The sequence below is a fragment of the Chrysoperla carnea genome, chromosome 2, assembly GCF_905475395.1.
Source record: "Chrysoperla carnea chromosome 2, inChrCarn1.1, whole genome shotgun sequence".
Lineage (NCBI taxonomy): Eukaryota > Metazoa > Arthropoda > Insecta > Neuroptera > Chrysopidae > Chrysoperla > Chrysoperla carnea.
In genome coordinates, this window is record NC_058338.1 from 2,570,702 (window position 1) to 2,592,144 (window position 21,443).

Sequence of the window (21,443 nt, forward strand, 5' to 3'; positions counted from 1 at the left end):
AACTTGTTTAAAACAGAGCTTGCCACATCACATGAATGTCTTCAAATTAAACTTTATAGCAAAAATAATTGTTGTTTGGCAAAGAACCAATTTCACTAAAGTACGTGATCTTTTAAGAAGAATACGATCGAATCGGTCCAATGAAAGTGATTGTTTTGACAGGTTTATAGATTATTATTATTATTATCATTGAATTATTATTAATTTTATTTGTTATGCAACTTGTTGTACATTATAGCCTTGGAGCCTGTCACGGTAAAATTGCATTTACATGAATTTCGAAATTTCGACTACTTTTTTAACGAAAGGTACAATATGGAATAGGGTTTATCCTGGCAGAAATTTCTATTTGCCTGAATTTATTTATTTTTGACTGGTATGACAGATATTTTGGTCAAGTTTTGAGCTGTCACACGTAGATATTTCGAAAGTAGAACTCAAATTTAACAAAAGTAAATTCTGTGATAAGGGAAATAACTTTTATTGGCTTTATATATTAAAAATCGGTGTGACAGACCATTCTGTCACGATAAGAGGTGTCACACTAAATTCAAAATAGATAAAATTTGCAATAAACGGGTCTCTTACAAATTTTTTCCCATGAAAGTGCAAAATAGATATAGAAACATTATCATTAAATCCTAATAAATAAATCACAAACCTTCGTCATCAATATTTAAAAAAATTCTTACTTAATTGCACTATCAAATACAGTAAACGTAAACTGAACGACACGGTAAATAGAGAGCAACAACAATAATAATATGCAGCCGTAAGAGCAGGTAGATTGCGGCTTACAAAACAAGCGTGGGGCGAGGTTAAGGTAACTCAGGTGACCTGTTTGTGATGGAGTCGTTATCTAACTACACCAAAAAACAACTTTCATTGCAAAACAAAAGAGTTTTCTGACTTTTGTCCGAAAATTTGGCATAAATACTCCACTATTCGCCTTTCTGGTATGAGTATGAGTATGGTGGTTAGCGAGCCATGCTCGAGCAATGGTTCAGAGCACTTAGCCAAATAGACCCTTGTACTCTATCCCCGCTACGCTTTTCAGTGGCTATTATAACCAACTGCTGTACTGAAACCCAGGATCTGCCTAGCGCTGAGTTTCCTAATTTCTTCTGGTTCGACTATGGCCGGAGCAAACCATTTCCTTCTCTGCTGTATGTGCGCCGGGCAGTAACAGAGAAAGTGGATCGATGTTTCTTCTGAATTTCCGCATCTGTCACACGCGGGAGATGGTCTTTTTCCAATCTGATGTTGGAACTTGTTCAGGTTATCATGCCCTGTGAGTAACTCTACGATGACTCTAATATCAGCTCTGTTTAGTTTCAAGATCTCCTCGGCTCTGTTACCGAGCGAGTTTCCTTCACCCAACAGGCTTTTGGCGATTCGCCCTCCCTCGTAGCTGGTCCATACCTTTAATTGTTGGTTTTTCAGATTATCTCCTAATCTGTTAAGACCTTCTTGGTATGGCATCCTCGCAAGCTTTTCTTGAGTGGGAGCCATGGTGGTTCCCAGTTTGGCCAGCTTGTCTGCTCTCTCATTACCAATCCAACCAGAGTGTCCGGGGATCCAGGTAATATCTTGTAAGCCTTTCTGGCATACCGTTTCTTAATTTTATCTATCAAAATAAACTACCCTACTTCTTAAGTTATTCCTGTCACCCTGTCAATAGATCCTGTGAATAGTTATATAAGAGGGATTTATTTTAATTAAGCATAAGTAATAATTATATTTTTGACTAATATAACATATTATATCCCTACATTTATATATAAAATCGTTTAAATTTTCCCAACTAATTTCCTTATCCTTCCCTTAAATAAGTAATATCTTTAGCTATCTACCTATAATACAGGTGTAGTAGGTATATACATATAGATATGATATTATTAATTAACGTAAATTTAATTATTATGGTAAAATGAAATTTAATATTGTTAATAAATTGTTATGATTTTTAATTAACATCATATTTAGTTATTATAAAAAAATGATTAATAACTTTTTAATATTTAAACATAGATATAATAAATGAAAGTAAATTAATACGCTATTAAGTTTTTATCGAATTTAATTTCGCTTAAAAATCAATTGAACCACTTATGATTCAATTATATTTGATTTAATTTGCGAAAAATTGTCATTTAGAGTGTTTTAATAATTGAGTAAAAAGTTCAGCCCTCAAAAAAGGTGGTGAAAGGTAGTAGCCCAGCACAGCACCCGAAAATCGCCCAAATGCAAATCGGAGTATGTTTGCGAAAAATGTGAAAGTTTAAGCGCGGATTTAGGCCTCAAAAAAGGTGATGGCCACGGTGCAGCATCCGAAAATGGGTCAAATGTGAATCGGACTATGAACTCGCTCATGATAGATATAGTGCATTTCTACAAAGGAGATGTTTTATGAAAAAATATGACGCTCTCGCCAAGATTTTGTACAGTGTGTTTGTAAATTAATAAACCTGTAAAATGTTAGTTTGCACAAAAATTACAAATGTAAATGTGCATTTGTTTACAAATCACACATTGTCACATTTAGAGTCTTGCTAGTCTTTCATAATATTTCGATATCCCTGTACTCGAATGTCATCATAATCAAGCTACCCGTTCTAATATGTAATTAATAATGTGTTTAAATGAAAATAATTGTTTGATTCTTTATTTTTTTTTTTTAGAAAATTTTATTATCAACACCAAAAATTGATAACACAGTTTAGTGAATTTGAAATTAATGGGTGCAAAACGGAAACAAATTTTTTTATAGCGAATTGTCGAAGGATATGAAGCTATTGCTTTTGTACTGATGATGTTCAAATCCTCATTAGTCATACCTAATAGATGTCAAAAATGAACATCGTTAGAATAGGGTATTCCACTATTTTTGAAAAAGTACTTCAAAATGTTGATTTTGCTAATAAAAAGCCATCAAAAATTTATTTCGGAAAACACACGCTTTCTTGCTTAAAACTTAAATTAAATTTTAAACCTTTTTTAAACTGTCAAAAACGTGGGCATCCAATTTGATGACGTAATATCGGTATCATTATACGAAATAATACAAATAAGTTTGACAGATATATTCATAGACATCTGATTATAATAAATATAAATACTTATTATCTATGGATATATTATACCCAGCTGTCTACACTGAACTAACTGATGGTCTATGGCTCATACAGGTATGACATCACAGCAGGGCTTACCCGCGTTTTAGGTCACGTGATATACAGTTTAAAAATTACGATTATTAATTTTAATATTTTAAAAGAAAAATATGCTTTTATGTCCCGAAATCAGAATATTTAAATATATTTTTACATAAATTTTACCTTTTTTCAAATTTTATGATTTATTTTTGAGTAACGATAATACTCTATTAAAGTCCGATTTGAATAAAATTTAGTATCACGAAGGTTTTTAGTATATTTTTAGTATTAGGTCAAGTTCGTTAATGAGAAAAAATTTGAATTTTTTCAAAATAAATATTTTTTTGATCAGTTCGAAGCAAAAAAATACTCTTAGTTTTCGAAATAAAAATTCTTTTAAAATTAAAAATGCAATATTCGATTTTAAGAAAAAAGTTTAATTTTTTTTCAATCTCTGAGGGAATTCGCTTAGCTAACACATCTCCTGCGATACGAATTTTTTTTGTAATGTGATAATTTTACCCCTCTTAGAGTAGGTATTTTTCAATTGATTGCATCGATCGTGTATAATGTTTGAGTTTGGTTTGATGTTAAATGCTATGGAAAAAAACACGTTAATTGTTTTTTAGTTAAACAAAAATACTGAAAATTAATTTCAAATGATTTACCGTTTTTTGTTTTTTAAATGGCTTTTATTGAATTTATTTCATCCATTTTTATTGTGTTTGTTTGTTTGTATGTTTGTTTTCAAATCAATCATCAATAATGTGCAGGAAGTGTCTCAATTGTCGGCGCCATTAGTTAATGTTTTTCATTGAATTCAGTCGACACCTATTACCAAGGAGTTTATTAGGAAATTGATATCAAAGCAGGCATAAGAATTAAGAAGAACTAAGAAAATAAACAATAAAGGGTCTATTTAATTAAAAGACCCTGGTGAAAATATGTACTGCCTTATTTCATCTTCATCTTATTTGATACATCTCGTAAGGAATGTAAATACTTGTCCGGAAATTATTTAGAATTTTTCTGACTTATTTATTCGCTCTTACTCTATTCTCACCTAATTCTTACTCTAACAGTTCATGAAATCTCTGATTAATTCTGAAAAAGTCTTCAAAGAGAATCAAAAACTTGTAAAAACGCAGTCTTCAAACTGCTTAGTAAGTTTTACATCGATCTTTTCATACTTTTATAATCAGGCAATTCATTTAACTAATTCTACATCGAGTTCTAACAAAATTGTCACTGTTGGCACTAATATGTGAAAATATAAATTTCTGGCGCCGGCTATTGAGCATTTAGCCTAAATGTAGCTATTGTACTTACTCTTGTTTAATGCTTGTTTTCCGAATTGACGTAGTTTGAGGGTAATTATTACAGATCTGTACTTCTATCTCTTCAACAATTTGATAATCTAATCGGTTTTTTTGTGAATAATTTAACCATATTTGATTCGATGTATGAAAATGTGATAAAAAATTTGAACAAAGACAAAATTAGGGAAATTGACTTAAAAAAATATGTTCCCAGTGTCTGATTTTTTGTTATATTGTAGCTCTTAGCTTTCCTAATAAATGTCCCAATCACTTTTATGGGATTTATTGGAAAATTTTTCTGGAAATGTGTCTAGAAATAATGATTTTGATACGAAATTATATCCAGTTTAATATCTGCGAAAGATGTGCGCCTATACATCAAACATTTTTTGTTTGAAGTTTTTTTATCGATAAAAGTTATTTTTCGAATTTCAAGCATATGAAAACTTAAAAAAACACCTCCGAAATAATACCGATGTTTTTGTGTTTCCTCTCTCCATAAAATTCAAAAAAAAAGGAAGAGTTTGGGATTAAGTAAGCATGAATTATGAAGTAATCTTTTTTAATACATTTTTAAAGAGTGTGTTAAATAATATTGTAAGTAATTATTATTCTTCGCTATACTCTAAGTAAAAACAATAATCTTTATGATATTCGATGAAAAAACTTTTTTGTGTTATAATCTTTCTAGAATTAAAACAATAATTTGAATTGGTAACAGTTGTTAGAGTGTTACACAAAAATAAAATAAATTCATTCTAATGTGTGTCGAAGTTCGGTCGGTTGGTTCTTCTAGCTCTATGTGAGGTGGTAAGAAGTTGAAGTGAATTAAACGAATAAAATCGAAATAAATATACTTTAAAAAACGAACGATTTAGTTTTCGTTCTACTGTTTTGTTTGCAAGAAGTTTTATCCGTCATTATATACAGATGGTATTTAAAAAAAATGATTATACACTTTAAAAGTAAACAGTAAACAAAGCTTTAAAGTGAATGTAATTGGGGAGCTGAGTGGAATTAGTTCTCGTGCTAACTCGACTCTATTAAAGACATAGTAAATGGAGAGTAAACGCAAAAACATGGTTAACTAAAAGGCCAAAAAACTACAGACCCATGCTAGCTCGAACCCATTACAAGCATGATTAATCCGTAGATCAGTAAGTGAACGCAATCATAGGGTTAACCAAAAACCAAAAGACCCACAGACCCTTGCTAGCTCGATCCTTTTCGAGGCATGATCAATCCGTGGATCAGGGATGGGAGTGCTCATAAGATGAATGCAAGGGACAAAAAACTCGAAGACACGTGCAAACACGACCCCATCAAAGGCATGGACAACTCGTGGAATACAGAATGAATATAATCACAGGATGAACTCACCAGTTAGCAAGTTTTTTCGCGTTCTTCCTGTAATTTTTATAATCGATTATTAAACGAGTAGGACATTTAGTTTGATTTGAAGATATTTTGTTTTGGGAGTATTTTGTCGGGGGTATTTTGCTAGCGGATATTAACTCGCTCTACCATTTTAACAACGTCTAAAAGAAAATAAAGAAAATGAAAATAAATTGTTTATAGATTTTTCGCAATTTTTTAAGTTTATCGCTTAAAACATGAGAAACCCGATGTTCAGTGGTCATTTGCACCATTAGCAAAGCAAGATTGTTTTAGTATTTTTTGTACAAATATCGAGATATAGGCTGAATTTTATGTAGAAAAAAAATTAAATTAATTTGGTAAGAAATTGTGGCTGCTGATAAAATGTTCACTTTGGCGTTAATGCATTTCTAAAAAATCCAGGACAAATAAACTTAAAAATTGTACAACAATTTGACTGCCGAATAACAACTAGTTCGAAAGTTATTGCACTGAATTTTTATTTATGTATTATTCGTATATTCAGTTTTAAAGAATACAATCCGTATGTTAAAATGTATTTTGAATAATGTCATTTTGTTGAACAACATAAAGTACTTTTAGAGTTGGACTAAATGAAATTTTAATGTGTTACTAACAACCCAACAAATTTATTTCTTTTTATTTACTGAATTATTTAATTATTTACTTTTTGGTTCCTACACACACACATTATAAATAAATCTCCACTTTTTATTTATTTATTTATATTTAAAATGTATAAAACTTAATTGCATACGATATTATTTATGATAAGTGATTTTATAAAAAGCTTTTAAGTGATTTTTCACCTATTGACCATATAAAGCGGGGATTCCATGACAGTAGTAAAACTGCATTTACACGTATATACACTTACAGTGATTTCGAAATTTCGCATATGCTCGCACTATGATAACATACTGCGAGATTAAAGTTCCATTCTCGAAAAAACTAAAAAATTTGCTCAAAATCTTCAAAATAGATTTAGTTTGGAAAAGGCATGACATATAATTTTAACATATAAATAATTACTATGGAAATGAATGGTCAAATAAACCTGGCTCAATTCATTTTGAAAAGTGAAATGGTAAAGTAATTAGGTAATTCAAAACAATAATTCAAAACAACAAAGTCAACTCAAATATTTCAATTTCCAATTAAAATATTTCCAAAAATTTGTCCCAAAAAATGATAGCTCTCTAAGTATCCTTTTCATCTCATCTGAAGCCCTGGACCATCACTTTGATATTGATTTAAGAAGGAGTGTTATACGTTTAAAGTGTTTATCTGTGCGTCTGTGTGTTTCTCAGTGACATTGTAGCCCCTAAACGGTCGAACCGACTTGATTGAGAACAATTTATAGTAAAGTTTCAAAAAATCGGTTTACAAGGAATAGTTGTTTTAAACTTTGTAAATTTCATTTGTTAAACATGCCTTAGATAAATTTCTACAGATAGGTAATTGAAATAAAAACATAATAATATAATTTTTAAATAATTTTCAAATAAAATTTCAATAATTATTTCCAATAATATTAAAATATATTCCAATAATATAAAATTGATTTTTAACATATACTCATTTGAATTTTAAATTAAAATAAAATAACAATAATAAACATATACATAGATACAGTTTCGTTTAGACTCAATTATTTGAGAATAACCATACGTTCATACGTTCGTAGTGTTACGTATTATGTATAGACTACGTACAGACTACGTAACATTAGACATATGTATGTATGTAGATATAATATGAAAGTGAAAATTAATATGATAATTTAATGCAAAATATACACCGAATCATATTATATTATTTGAGATGTATCACATTATACAGTGCTCTTAAAAAGTATGGAAACGAACATCTATTGATGTAAGGAAACTTAAAAATAAAGTTGACTTATAAAATTAATAAATAGGCAACTTGTTCTGCGTATGTGTTATACATGTGTAAGATTGTATTACATACTTGTAATACAAGTTGCCTATTTAACAATATTTTAAGTCAACTTTCACATTGCTCGTTTAATTTAATTCACAATTTATTGTTGACTAGCGACCCGCCCCGGCTTCTCACGGGTGCAATGCTGATACTAAATACACTACAGAAAAACTGTGAACGTTTTATATAAAAACATAGCGGCCCGCTCTGGCTTCGCACGGGTATAAAATATATAGCCTATGTGATTAAAATCGATTCAGTAGTTTTGATTTATTCATTACTGCCCGTGGCCCGCACGCGTTAAATTTGGAATAAAACAATCCCCCTTTCCCTATACCATGAAGATTTCCTGCTATCTTTGGAATATCTTAATTCATACACTTTCAATTCATAATTATTTACGACATCACATTAGAAACCTCAAAAATAGCAGTACTTCTCCACTATTTAATGGATGTTATTATACATATAAACATTCCTCTTGAATCACTCTATCTATTAAAAAAAAACCGCATCAAAATCCGTTGCATAGTTTCAAAGATTTAAGCATACAAAGGGACATAGGGACAGAGAAAGCAACTTTGTTTTATACTATGTAGTGATAAACAAATAGAAACATTTGAGCAAATAACTCATGATGTAGGGATACTTAAAAATCGGTACACTTTTGATGTAGGATTGACTTAAAAAAAAGTTGACTTATAAAATTAATAAATAGGCAACTTGTTCTGCGTATGTGTTATACATGTGTATGATTGTATTACATGTTTGTAATACAAGTTGCCTATTTAACAATATTTTAAGTCAACTTTCACATTGCTCGTTTAATTTAATTCACAATTTTATTGTTTATTTTTGTGGCTTTTCCTTTTTATTAGAAAAATCAACATTTTGAAGTACTTTTTCAAACATAGTAGAATCCTTGATTGTTTTTAAAAACCCTGTACATAGATGTAAGTACCCCATGTAAATTTTCCCATTTATTTATGTAATTGTGTAAATGTAACTTGTAACCTAACTTGTGTTAATTGTAACTCTGTAACTGTTAATTGTAACCAGTTAGATTTAGGTGGAGGTGAAGGGTAACAGTAACAGTAACTATAATATTTGTGTTGTAGATATTATTTAATTATCAACAATTTCATTTATATTATTACCTGCCACCTAACTAGAGCTACTCTACCTATGTTGTTATTATTATTATTATGATTATAAATAAATTTTGGTTTAGACTAGTTTGATTCACCTTCATTTCATTTATTAATTATGTAAGTACTGTAATAAATATGTTTGTAATTTTACTTTAAATTTTATATTATTTGTAATTATTTTTCCAGAAAGATTATTTTTTGTATACAGTTAAAGATGTAACAGATTATTGAAAATTAAATAAATCGCTTAATTTTTTTATAAAACCTGTTCGAATGTGTGTCAAAAAATATGATTAGTAAATCTTTAATTTGTTAATTACTTTAATTTAAATAATTTTTTTTTTTAATTTCCACCGTCTAGTTTTGGAGAAATCTATGAAAACATATCATTCATCTACCATTTTCCCATAAGATAAATGTTAAATATGCTTACTTTTGAATTCATTTATTTATTGAAAGAATCAAGCAATCCCCTTTAAAATTTTCAAAATTGATTTAGACTTAATCCAACTTCATTGCTGTGGCGTTCGTACATCCTTAAATGAAACGATCTATGAAAAAATTGACTTATAAAATTAATATATAGGCAACTTGTTCTGCGTATGTGTTATACATGTGTATGATTGTATTACATAGTTGTGATACAAGTTGCATATAAAAGTTGACTTAAAAATATTTTAAGTCAACTTTCACATTGCTCGTTTAATTTAATTCACAATTTATTGTTTATTTACAAATTTTGCGATATTTTTGACACCTAAGAAACACATTCCACCAGGTTTTTAAAGGAAATTTATTTTATTTTCTTTTATTACCCAATTTTTGTTATAGCTTTTATTGTACATATGTATTATGTATAAGCAAAACTAACTCGTCCATGGACCAGCTACGAGGGAGGGCGAATCGTCAAAAGCCTGTTGGGTGAAGGGTGAAGGAAACTCGCTCGGTAACAGAGCCGAGGAGATCTTGAAACTAAACAGAGCTGATATTAGAGTCATCGTAGAGTTACTCACAGGGCATGATAACCTGAACAAGTTCCAACATCAGATTGGAAAAAGACCATCTCCCGCGTGTGACAGATGCGGAAAAAATTCAGAAGAAACATCGATCCACTTTCTCTGTTACTGCCCGGCGCTCATACAGCAGCGAAGGAAATGGTTTGGTCCGACCATAGTCGAACCAGAAGAAGGAAACTCAGCGCTATTCAAATCCTGGGTTTCAGTGCATCAGTTGGTTATAATAGCCAATGAAAAGCGTAGCGGGGATAGAGTACAAGGGTCTATTTGGCTAGGTGCTCTGACCCATTGCTTCGAAGCTCGATGCTCGAACATGGCCCGTTAACCTCCATACCCATACCCCATACCCATAGACATAATAAGCTTGAGAATGAGAGGTGTATCATGGAATTCGATAAAGGAATAAGAAAGATAAGGGTAGGGCAGGAAAAAACTTGCTAGAGTAATAATATAATATAATAAGATGATGGAGTAATTTTGTCAAACAATAAAAAAGCAAATTGAATCTGAAAACATTAGAATAAACCAAAATTAGATTTCAGTGATAGATAAATAAATGATAAATAAAATAAATCTTTGTTTTTCAACAACTATTAAATCTATACACGTAACTGAACTGAACTTGATATCAGTTTTGTGTTATGTTCAGTGATAACGATGATGATATTGCAAAATTTCTATTCCGTGTGTCTCATAGCTCACATCCCTCATGAATACATAAAATTTTCTAGAAGTGTCTTCACTCATACCACATAGTTCTAGTTCTCATGTAAAACTTTATAATATTTAGATATAATAAATAGTAAACACTCTCGAAATAACTATTTATCCCAAAATACAGTAGAATCTCGATTAGTTAGTACAACAAGTGAAAACAAACAATTGACTGAATTAATTGTTGAAATACCATGCATAGTCAGTGTTGATTTCTTTATCACATAACACATACAAAACTGATATTCAAGTATGGTACATATTATAAAATTTTCGACTAATTGGCGCCTTCACGGGTAAACATTGATGTTTACGAAAAAATGTTTCAAACAAAAGTTGTTAATTTTTTGATAAGAAACATTTTTTACATTTAAACTTTTGTTATATCTCTAACGGTTTACAAGATGGATTCTGCGGACCCAAGACCCAATTGACCTATGATGCTCATTTACGAACTTGACCTCACTTTTTACGTCCTGAGTACGCTGTAAAAATTTCAGCTCGATATCTTTTTTCGTTTTTGAGTTATCGTGTCCACAGACGGACGGACGGATGGACAATCGAAAATGGACTAATTAGACGATTTAAACCTGGGACTAAACTTAGTATACCTTGCATATTACAACAACAAATTAATATGCACTAAAAATTATGACTGATGTTGAATTATGTTATAACTTGACAAAATAAGACGAAAAGTGAGAATAAAACTTTTCGATATCTGGAGTAATTTTCAAAATATCGAAAATTAAAATTTTTTGTTTAATTATTTAGTTTTCAATATTTCGAAAACCAAGGCAGCTATCGAAAAATTTTATTCTTAATTTTCGTCTACATTCATGTAGTTATAAACAAAATTCATCATCAAAGTGGAAAATAGGTAGAAATTAATTTCAACCCTAGGTCCAAAATTGCCTTGGTACAAAATTTTTTACCTTATCGAGATTCTACTGTAGAACTATTATTTTAAACATATATATATAACACTGATCATAGCATTAACTCTCTGTTCAAATAAACTTTCTGGGTAAAACAAAACAATTTTCATGGGGGGGGGGGGGGGTAGTAGGAAGAAAGGGTTGGCGGCGAATGGTGTAGATTTGGACTGATAAATGATGGATATATTATTTTACTATAATATCTATATTTTAGTCTGGTAGTTCAGTTATGCAATTTATTATATTCATATAATTTTCTAGTTTAAATTTTTAGGGTTTTCACTCTTTAAAAGTGGTACGGCTGTTTAAGGAAGTACGATGAAGGTTCATTTTTTTTTTTTGCATTAAATGATAGTTCAAAGTCCTTTGATTACAATAAACACAGTTTTGTTTGAATTCCAGTCAAATCTGGGTAAGTGAGAACTGGATAAGTGAGAAAACTCTATAAGTGAGAGTAATAACCAGGACCCGTTTTATAAGCTCCCAAAACCTCTATTAGCGAGAAACAGAAACCTCTGTAAGAGAGAGTCGTTTTTCCCTCATGGGCCTGCGTAAGCGAGACTACTACTTATCTATACCTTTATAAGCGACAGTCGAGCTTTAATTATTTATATTATTTAGGAGGAACTATAGCTACATATTTAATACATTCGTACTTGCTGTGACTTGTTATTGCTGCGTACCTCTTTAAGAGAGAAACGCTACCCATGTACCTGCATTAGCGAGAAACTCGAGTTAGTGAGAAACCTCTATAAGCGAGAATGAGATTGTGCTCCCATGAACTCTCGCTTATCAAGGTTTGACTGTATTTCATTTTATAATTGTGATTTTTAACAAAGTACATTTTGGAAGAACTTACAATCATGCTAATTAGATAAAAAATTAATCGGTGATTGAGATTCAAAAAAGTTTTCATCGAGAAGAAAATTTATCACAGATGATTCTGTTTATACAAAACAAACACTATTTTACGGAGATTTCCAAAAAGAAACTATGGTTTTTGACGCTTTTTCGATATTTTTAAAGCATTTTTTTACATTTACATCTTACAAATCGCCTAGTTTACGATATTTTTAGAGCATTTTCTTACATATACGTAATTCAAATTGCCTAGTTAACTAGTCGTGTGACATCCGAACTACTTTAACTGTGATCATCGATACTGTGGTACTGCCTTAAATTATAATTGAAATATTGAATAATAACAATATTTAATAACCATAAAACCTTTCACCAAATTTCAAAATAAACCTCACCATCCACCCACACACAAACAAAATTCTCATTCATTCTAACCCCCACTCCACTACACTGATGATGATGATTATGATTGAAAACTTTTTGAAAACTATTTTATAAATAATTTGTTGTTCTATCTTATATATAATAATTACTCTAGCAAGTTTGTTTCTGTCTTACTTTATCAAATTACATGATATTCATCCAACATTTTAAGTTTATTATGGTCTGGTTTGACGAAAAATATACTCACGGTCTAAAAATGTACCGCTAAGGAAAAAACACGCTAGACATATAATTACTATTCTTAATACATGTCATGTTCACCTAATATTAATTTAAGGACTTTTGACATTTTTTACCACTTTTCTACGAAATTTTTTGATGTTTGTTGTTTTTAGCCACGAGTACAGAGTAGCCACGTCGCCCTATTAGTTCAATTGGTTAAGGCGTAACCAATTCCGTCCGCGGTTTGCTTAGGGTAGCGAGTTCGATTCCTGCCGTCTTAATTACTAGTTGTAATGGGCTGGTGTAGTGCATGGTGCATGCATGCAGGAGTTGCACTCTGAAATGGAGGAGCTGATAAATGAAATTATCAGCGGAAAAGTGGTAAAACACATATACAGCCAATATAACCTAACCCATAGAGTAATCACGGATTACGATAACTATGGAAGCATAATTCCTTCACGGGTCGAACTAGTACAATATAAATATATTTTGTTTGTATTTAAAATTCATTAAAATATTTCACACTTGTTTCATTTTAAATGTTGCGGTTTTATTTTCAATGGTTAGCAGCAAATGGGTTGCTATACCATATCGATGAAGGGGTGGAGAACGTAAAAGTACTTTATAGTAAAGTGGTTGGTTTTTAGAGGGGAGAGAGAAACGTGTTTGTTATAAATATATGTACCTATAACACATATATTTAGTTTTTGATATAAAACAATTAGTAAAATTTACAGTTCAATAGATTAGTTTTGGTATGGCTGAATTGTAATTAAGTACCTACCAATGTAATTTTAATGCGTGATTAATATTTTATGATATATACAGGGTGTAAAAGGATCTGTCAGGAAAACCCATAAACATTTTGCTCACGCTCGATTTAAAACATAAATAATAAATTCAAGTTGTAAACAAACAATATCTGTTTTATCAACGAGATTTTTCAGTATTTCTAGTTTTGATGATGAATGAAATTAGAAAGCCAAACGAAATTAAACGAAAAAAAATTGTATAATTTTCGATTTCCAGAGAAATTTCCAAGATATTAAACCATGAAAAACAATGTCTAGTAAAACCTGTAACTAACTATTCCTAAACCAAAAAAATTTTTTTTTTTTGATGAGATTTGGATAGAGCTGGAATCCGGGGGTGCGGCATTTTTAGGCCCCTATTTGAGAATCTCTGGATAAGACCAGAACGCAGAAATCCAGTAAGCTATAATCACCTACTTAAAATCCAAAATCCGAAGTTAAGCGAAAGCAAAGTTTCGCATTTATGATCTGAAGTACCTGGTGACCCTGAAAAAAATAAATCAATATGCCCACGTTTCTACAAAAAGAAGTGAAATCCCACCAAAAACATTCTGTAAAAAACTGGTCTCGATGGAGCTGCTTGTTTATCTCTAAAAAGTAATGAAATCTAGACAAAGTCGTGCCAAGTCTAAGGTTCTTTACTGCAATTTCTTTATTATTATAGTTAATGCTGTGTGACTTGGCTGTGGAAGGGTACACAAGGGTACAAAACCAGGTGCTCCATAACACAATTGCACTAATCTGAGACCACGTCAACGTCCACGGCCAAGTCACACAACATTAACTATAATAATAAAGAAATCGCAGTAAGGAACCTTAGACTGGGCACGACTTTGTCTAGATTTCATTACTTTTTAGAGATAAACAAGCACCTCCATCGAGACTTGGCTAGTTTTTCACAGAATGTTTTTGGTAGGATTTGAGGTTTCTATTAATATCATAAAATTTGTTATTTCGATTTTCGAGAAGTGAAAGCAATAACTTTTTCTTTTCACATTCTAAAATAACTTTATTATGCTTAAAAAAAATTATTTATTATATTTCATAAAAATAATATTGCGATTATAAAAATGTAGTTTTTTTTATTTTTGTGTGAAAAACAAAAAAAACTTTATATCAAATTATAAACATAACATTTTGTTCTTTTTGCATTTTAGTGTATACACTTATTTACACTAAACGTAAGTTAGAAAATGCTAATCTAATAATAACTAACTTGACCTGTGGATGCTATACCAAGAAGGTCTTAACAGATTAGGAGATAATCTGAAAAACCAACAATTAAAGGCATGGACCAGCCTGTTGGGTGAAGGAAACTCGCTCGGTAACAGAGCCGAGGAGATCTTGAAACTAAACAGAGCTGATATTAGAGTCATCGTAGAGCTACTCACAGGGCATGATAACCTGAACAAGTTCCAACATCAGATTGGAAAAAGACAATCTCCCGCGTGTGACAGATGCGGAGAAAATTCAGAAGAAACATCGATCCACTTTCTCTGTTACTACCCAGCGCTCATACAGCAGCGAAGAAAATGGTTTGGTCCGGCCATTGTCGAAACAGAAGAAATTAGGAAACTCAGCGCTAGGCAAATCCTGGGTTTTAGTACATTAGTTGGTTATAATAGCCACTGAATCGTAGCGGGGATAGAGTACAAGGGTGTATTTGGCTAGGTGCTCTGAACCATTGCTTCGAGGCCCAATGCTCGAGCATGGCCCGCTACCCTCCATACCCATACCCATACCCATACCCAATAATAAATAAGATAACTTTTTTCCTTTTCTACTAACACTCAGTGTCTTACACTAAAACAAAAAGAACAAACTTAAAATATTGTTGATTATGTGGTTGGTAAACAAATACTTTTTAATATTAAATGTCTGGTGTCACCCATCACCCATCAGTTTGTCACACTATGATACCCACACCAACATACAATATGCCAATACAATAAAGATGGTTACATACCATAATACCTACCCATCGTCAATGGTTTGTTTTGTTGGTATCGTGTCGATAAAATTTATGATTAATTCGTGACACTTGGAGAACCTTTAACTTACTTTATAACTACATCAGTACTTTATAGGGAGTGGTAGAGAAGTGTGCGATTTTGAAAACGCGTTTCATAGAAAGTCAACTAGTCAACTAGGCAATTTGTATGACGTAAATGTAAAAAAATGGAAGAATATCAAAAAAGTTTCGAAAACCAAAGTTTTTTTATGCTTTCTTTTTGGAAAGCGCCTCCTGTGCCCGACTAATTAAGGACGTATAAGCACGATAGTGGGGATACAAATTAAAAAAAATTATTTGTTCTATTTTGATGGTGAATTATGTTATAACTTGACAGTAAAAGACGAAAGGTAAGAAAAAAATTTTTCGATTTCTGTAGTAATTTTCAAAATATCGAAAATTGAAAGTTTTGTTTAATTATTTAACTTTCGATTTTTCGAAAACCAAGGCAGGTATCGTAAAATTTTATTCTTATTTTTCAATTACATTCATGAAGTTATAACAAAATTCATCATCACAATTCTAAACTTGGCTTGGCGCTCATACTACCTTAAAGAAAAAAAGTCAAGAATCTTATTTATTATTTCTCTAGCCTGCCTATTTTTTCCTGTCGACACGAGACCTTCCTTATTCTTTTATCAAATTCCAAGATCTACACCTTATTTTCCAACCTATCGTTCTAGTTAATGACGAAAAAGCAGGGTCGAAAAATATACCGTTTATAGGAAAACACAGGCTAGACCTCACAGAACCACAGCCTTTTATCATATCTGTAATAAAATTGCCTTGGAATGAAACGAAAGTCTTAAAATGTACCGTTAAGGAAAACACAGGCTCGATCTCACAGAACCACAGCCTTTTATCATATCTGTAATAAAATTGCCTAGGAATAAAAACAAAGTAAATTCCTATTGATATGCCTATCCTATCCTATCCTATATATGCATGGATAAGAATTCCTATTGAAATGCTTTTTTTGTGTTTTTTAAGATGGTAAAAAAAAGTAAAGCAGAAATTTGATATGCTTTTTTTGGCTGCGTTTTTAAAATCGCACATTTCCCGGCGACTCTTCGAATATCACATAAACATGTGACGAAGCTGATAGCTGATAGCTGATAGCTGATAGATAGTAAGTACAGTAAAAAGTACATTGAACGATGAGAAAAACTTTTGACTAAAAAGTTTTAAATTAAAAATATTTATGTCAAACATGTTATATTAAATTGTATTATTATATTATTTTATTTTATATTACAAAAGCTCAATTACTATTTATAGAATAGGATTTATTGGTGCAGCCACTATATATTAGCCCTTCAACAATAATTTTATACTTTTTACATGTTACTGACACAGAAAGTTTATTTTCTTGAATAATAAATCATTGAAATTTGATAAATTTTGCGATTGAATGATAAGTTTCGGAGATATCTATTGAAAAACTATTCCGTGGCAAAAATATTCATGCAATTTTAAGCGATGTCTTTGAAAATAAATGCCCAAACACAAAATAGACCAAATTTTTGGCTCAAAGTTACTCTCTAGAAAATGATTGTCAATCAAATCGAAGATCAAAAATTTTCCCGATTTCAAGCAATTTTCTCTTGAATAGATTTTTGTATTTCGGAATTTGATGAAACCTAAGACTCAAGATAATTCGAACTGATAAAGTATAAAAATCAAGTTCATTTAGCGACTCGTTGAGTATTTTTAACCCCTGAACCTAAAAAAGGGGTATTATAAGTTTGATCGCTATGTGCGTCTGTCTGTCTGCCTGTGTGCCTGTGTGCCTGTTTGTGACATCGTCTAAACGGATGAACTGATTCTGATTTTTTTTGTTTCGTTTGAAAGGTAATTTGATGGGGATTTTTTTAGTTATGTTTCAAGTGCGAGTTTAGTATATTCCCTAAAATTCGGTTGCAAGTACATTTATTTTGGTATGATCTTGGCGACATCACCAAAAATATCTATTAAATCCATAGATACGAAAATTGGGCTGATTTTATTCAATCAACTTTTCTGAAGAAAAACTTTCCAAGCGACTAGACCGATTTATCATAGTCTAAATATAAATAGATATTTCTAGATATTAAAAAGAGCTTTGTTTTTTTGTCCCTCAAACAATTTAATATTGATCAATAAAAAAATAAATTTATTGTTTTTTATATCAATTTATTTTATATAGAATTGTTTTTTAAAAAAATACTTTATTTTGTAATTATATTTTTGTTGTTTGATAGAAATATTTTTGGTTTTATTTTTATCCATATGTTATTTTTTGAGGATTTTTTGTTTTTTAAATTTTATTTCAACGAAAATAATACTTTTCCAGGTAAATAATTTTTATTCTCTTGTTTAAATTTTTGAACGCTTTCATATACATATAAAAAAAATCCTAATTGGCAAAAAATATATTTATCGTTTCATTTTGAAATCCCTAGTTTTTTTATAATAAAATAAATAATTTAAATTTTTTGAATTAATACAATTGTCATCAAATAAATTCGATTATGCTGAAATTTCAAACAGTTGTATTTCCGAGAAATATAACCAAATATTGATAATCTACAACTTATTTGAAACATTGTAGGTATTATCTATTTTTTAACCGACTTCAAACATAAAAGGAGGATGTTATCACTTCGACTGTTTTTTTTATGTGTGTTACCTCAAAACTTTCGAATGGGTGAACCGATTTTGATGATTCTTTATCTATTTGAAAGCTGGTGCTTCCCGTGTGGTCTCATTTTATTTTGGTTCAGTTCTGACAACAGCATCCATGAGAAAACCCTAAAAGTCTTAAATTTGCATTAAGTATGCACGACAAGAGGACGAATAACTCAATATCAAGCCAACCGATTTCGATGATTCTTTTTTTTATTAGAAGCTGGAAAACTTTTATCATCCTCTAACGATTTCTGCAATGGGCAATCAATCTTTGTATGCTTATAGCTTCTTTGTCTTCTAATCAACTTTAATTTCACTTGCATATTTTCTGTCATGGTTTCAAGTCTCGTTTTACATTTTTATACGTAATATGTCAAATTTAACATCAGACAACTACCTTATTAGATTATTCTCGAAGGAATGATACATTTTCCTCAAGGTAGATAATTTTCCTCTTCTTAGACATAAAAAATCGATTTATTATTCTTTTTTGATCTACTACGACAAAAGCAACTTTTGTTGCTCAGAAAACAATGTTGTTAGTAAACTGTATAAAATTTTGGAAATCTTAAAGAAAAGAAATTTTAAAAAAAGGAAGGAGACTTACCTTGAACAGGCGCATAAATATTCAAATATAAACAGTCTTCCGATTGATTTTGTAAATATGGTAATAAACGCTTTAAATATTCTAAACGCCCGCGGGACATACGTTTCAACGCAGCCGTTTCATTACGTATATCAGGCAATCGTTGTGGACATACCGGACTAAATTTATCAGCTAACTTAACACCAGACCATAATGCACCCGTTACGGGTGGCATAAAACGTAAATTCCCGGTTGGTGGCATTGCATATGGTATACCACGGAACACTTCAACCGGCTCTAAATGTCTTGAATCTAAACTGACAATAATGCCACTAACATCACCATATTTGGTACGTACGGTACGTGATGTTAAAATAGATGGTGTTCCACCACCACCACCACCTCCACTATTTCCTGCACTTCCTGTACTTTGTGATTGACTACCAACAACAGCACTTGATCCACCTAAACTATCACTAGAACCCGCTGCACTCACAACACCCGCGGCAATATTCCGATCACTAATTATTACATCACAGTAAACCATTAAAATTATTTTATGTATTAAAGTTATTTTCATTATTAATATTTGAAGTGATGCCATAATTTTTGTTTTGTTTTTTTGTTGGTTTATTTTCTGGACGGTAAAAATGTGGTAAGATTTATAATTCTTGGATATTTCAACAAAAAAATGTTTTTTTATTCATGTTGAACCAAGCTTGGGATCGTTGATATTTATTTTTCATTATCTAAAACAAAGAAAAAAATATATATATGATATAATATTTGTATCACGTAAATGTTTTTTAACGCTTTAAAATATGTTAAAGAATAAAATTTATACGTCAATTATACAAAATAAACATTTTGAAAGCGCCATAATGTTTTTTTGCATAAAAAGAATCTATGAAGAAGCTCAATCGCTTATTTTTTTGAAGCTCAATCTCTGAATAATAACTGTACAGTTTTATTCGGAGTCTTGATACATTTTTTGAACTGAATACCAGACTATTACAAAAATTGTAGAAAAAAGTGTTAGGCATGGCTTTCACAGAAGCCTGTGTATCTGATTTTTAAGGTCTTTTAACTTTTCAAAAAATAATTTTGCAAATTTGATGGGCTGGGAATTTTCTGATGTTTTCTATATTTCCAGGAATATTTTTGTCTATATGTACTGCACCTCCTTTCAAATTTATATCCCCCGTAGGCTTTAATAAGCTTTTTGATTGTTTCCTTAATATTGAAAAAATACAAAAAATTTTTATTTTTAATGAAATTTTAAAGATAAAATTAAAAATCTTTCTAATAAGAGATAAAAAACAAATTTCCTATCTTTTTCTATTTCTCCCTCCTTCGTTTCATCAAGGATCGTATAACCGTCTCGTATCAAATATATTTTACAGGTGGTATTTTTTAAAATTGCATATGGCTCATATCTCGTTTTTTAGTTAACCTATCACAAAATAACTTAAACAAAATTTGTAGAGTTTGATGATGACATCATGTTCTTACATCAGATTGGAACTACTTCTTCGGGTCGCTTTAATAGTTAATTTAGATTCTAAAAAGGAAGACATGGAATTACACTTAAAATTAGAAAGTTGATCTTTTTTTCGTTTTTTTCGAAATTCGTAAGCTTTCGAAGAAAAGGCGACTTAAAAATATCGTATTTTTACACTTCGAAAGAAAATACGGTAGCTTTAGAAACACTTTTTAGACAACTTTTAAACCTAGGAAAACTCTCAAGATCATTTGAAGATCAAGGTCATAAAATGACCTTGAAACTAGAATTTCAGGTCAAAGTAATGGGCATACGAGAATGTCCTCTATTGCCTTTGACAACTTTTGGCTAAAGCATGAAGCATGAAAAATAATTTCAAAAAAATTATTCATTACTTCAAATCTACCCAATTCGAAAAGATATGTCGAAAATTCAGCCATCTTGAAATCAATTTTTTCATGACGTTGTCAATGCTTTATAGATAATAGATAATTCTATATCATAGGCATACCATATAGATAGTTCTAAGACATACAACCTGAATACAGACAAAAATCTCTCTTTGTAGAAATTCCTATAATAGACGGATTCCTATCGACATCGAACGACAACGGTTCACAACGAAAACGAACAAGTAAAAAAAAAAATAATGTATATAAATTAAAAAAAATAAAAAAGAATGACAAAAACATGATATAATATCATCTAATCAAAAGAAAAATACATGGGAAAAATCATTTACCAATAAATTGAATTGA

The 21,443-nt window shown here is 30.6% G+C and overlaps 1 protein-coding gene across 1 annotated transcript in view; it reads right to left on the reverse strand.

Annotated features, from left to right (window-relative positions):
- The window catches only part of LOC123294191 (neuroligin-4, Y-linked), a 97,265-nt gene extending 77,534 nt beyond the window's left edge, over nt 1-19,731 (reverse strand). Inside the window, exon 1 of the mRNA XM_044875299.1 lies at nt 19,206-19,731. Within this exon, the coding sequence (XP_044731234.1) occupies nt 19,206-19,731 (526 nt within the window). The remainder of the gene's footprint in view (nt 1-19,205) is intronic.
- Nucleotides 19,732-21,443: the final 1,712 nt, after the last annotated feature.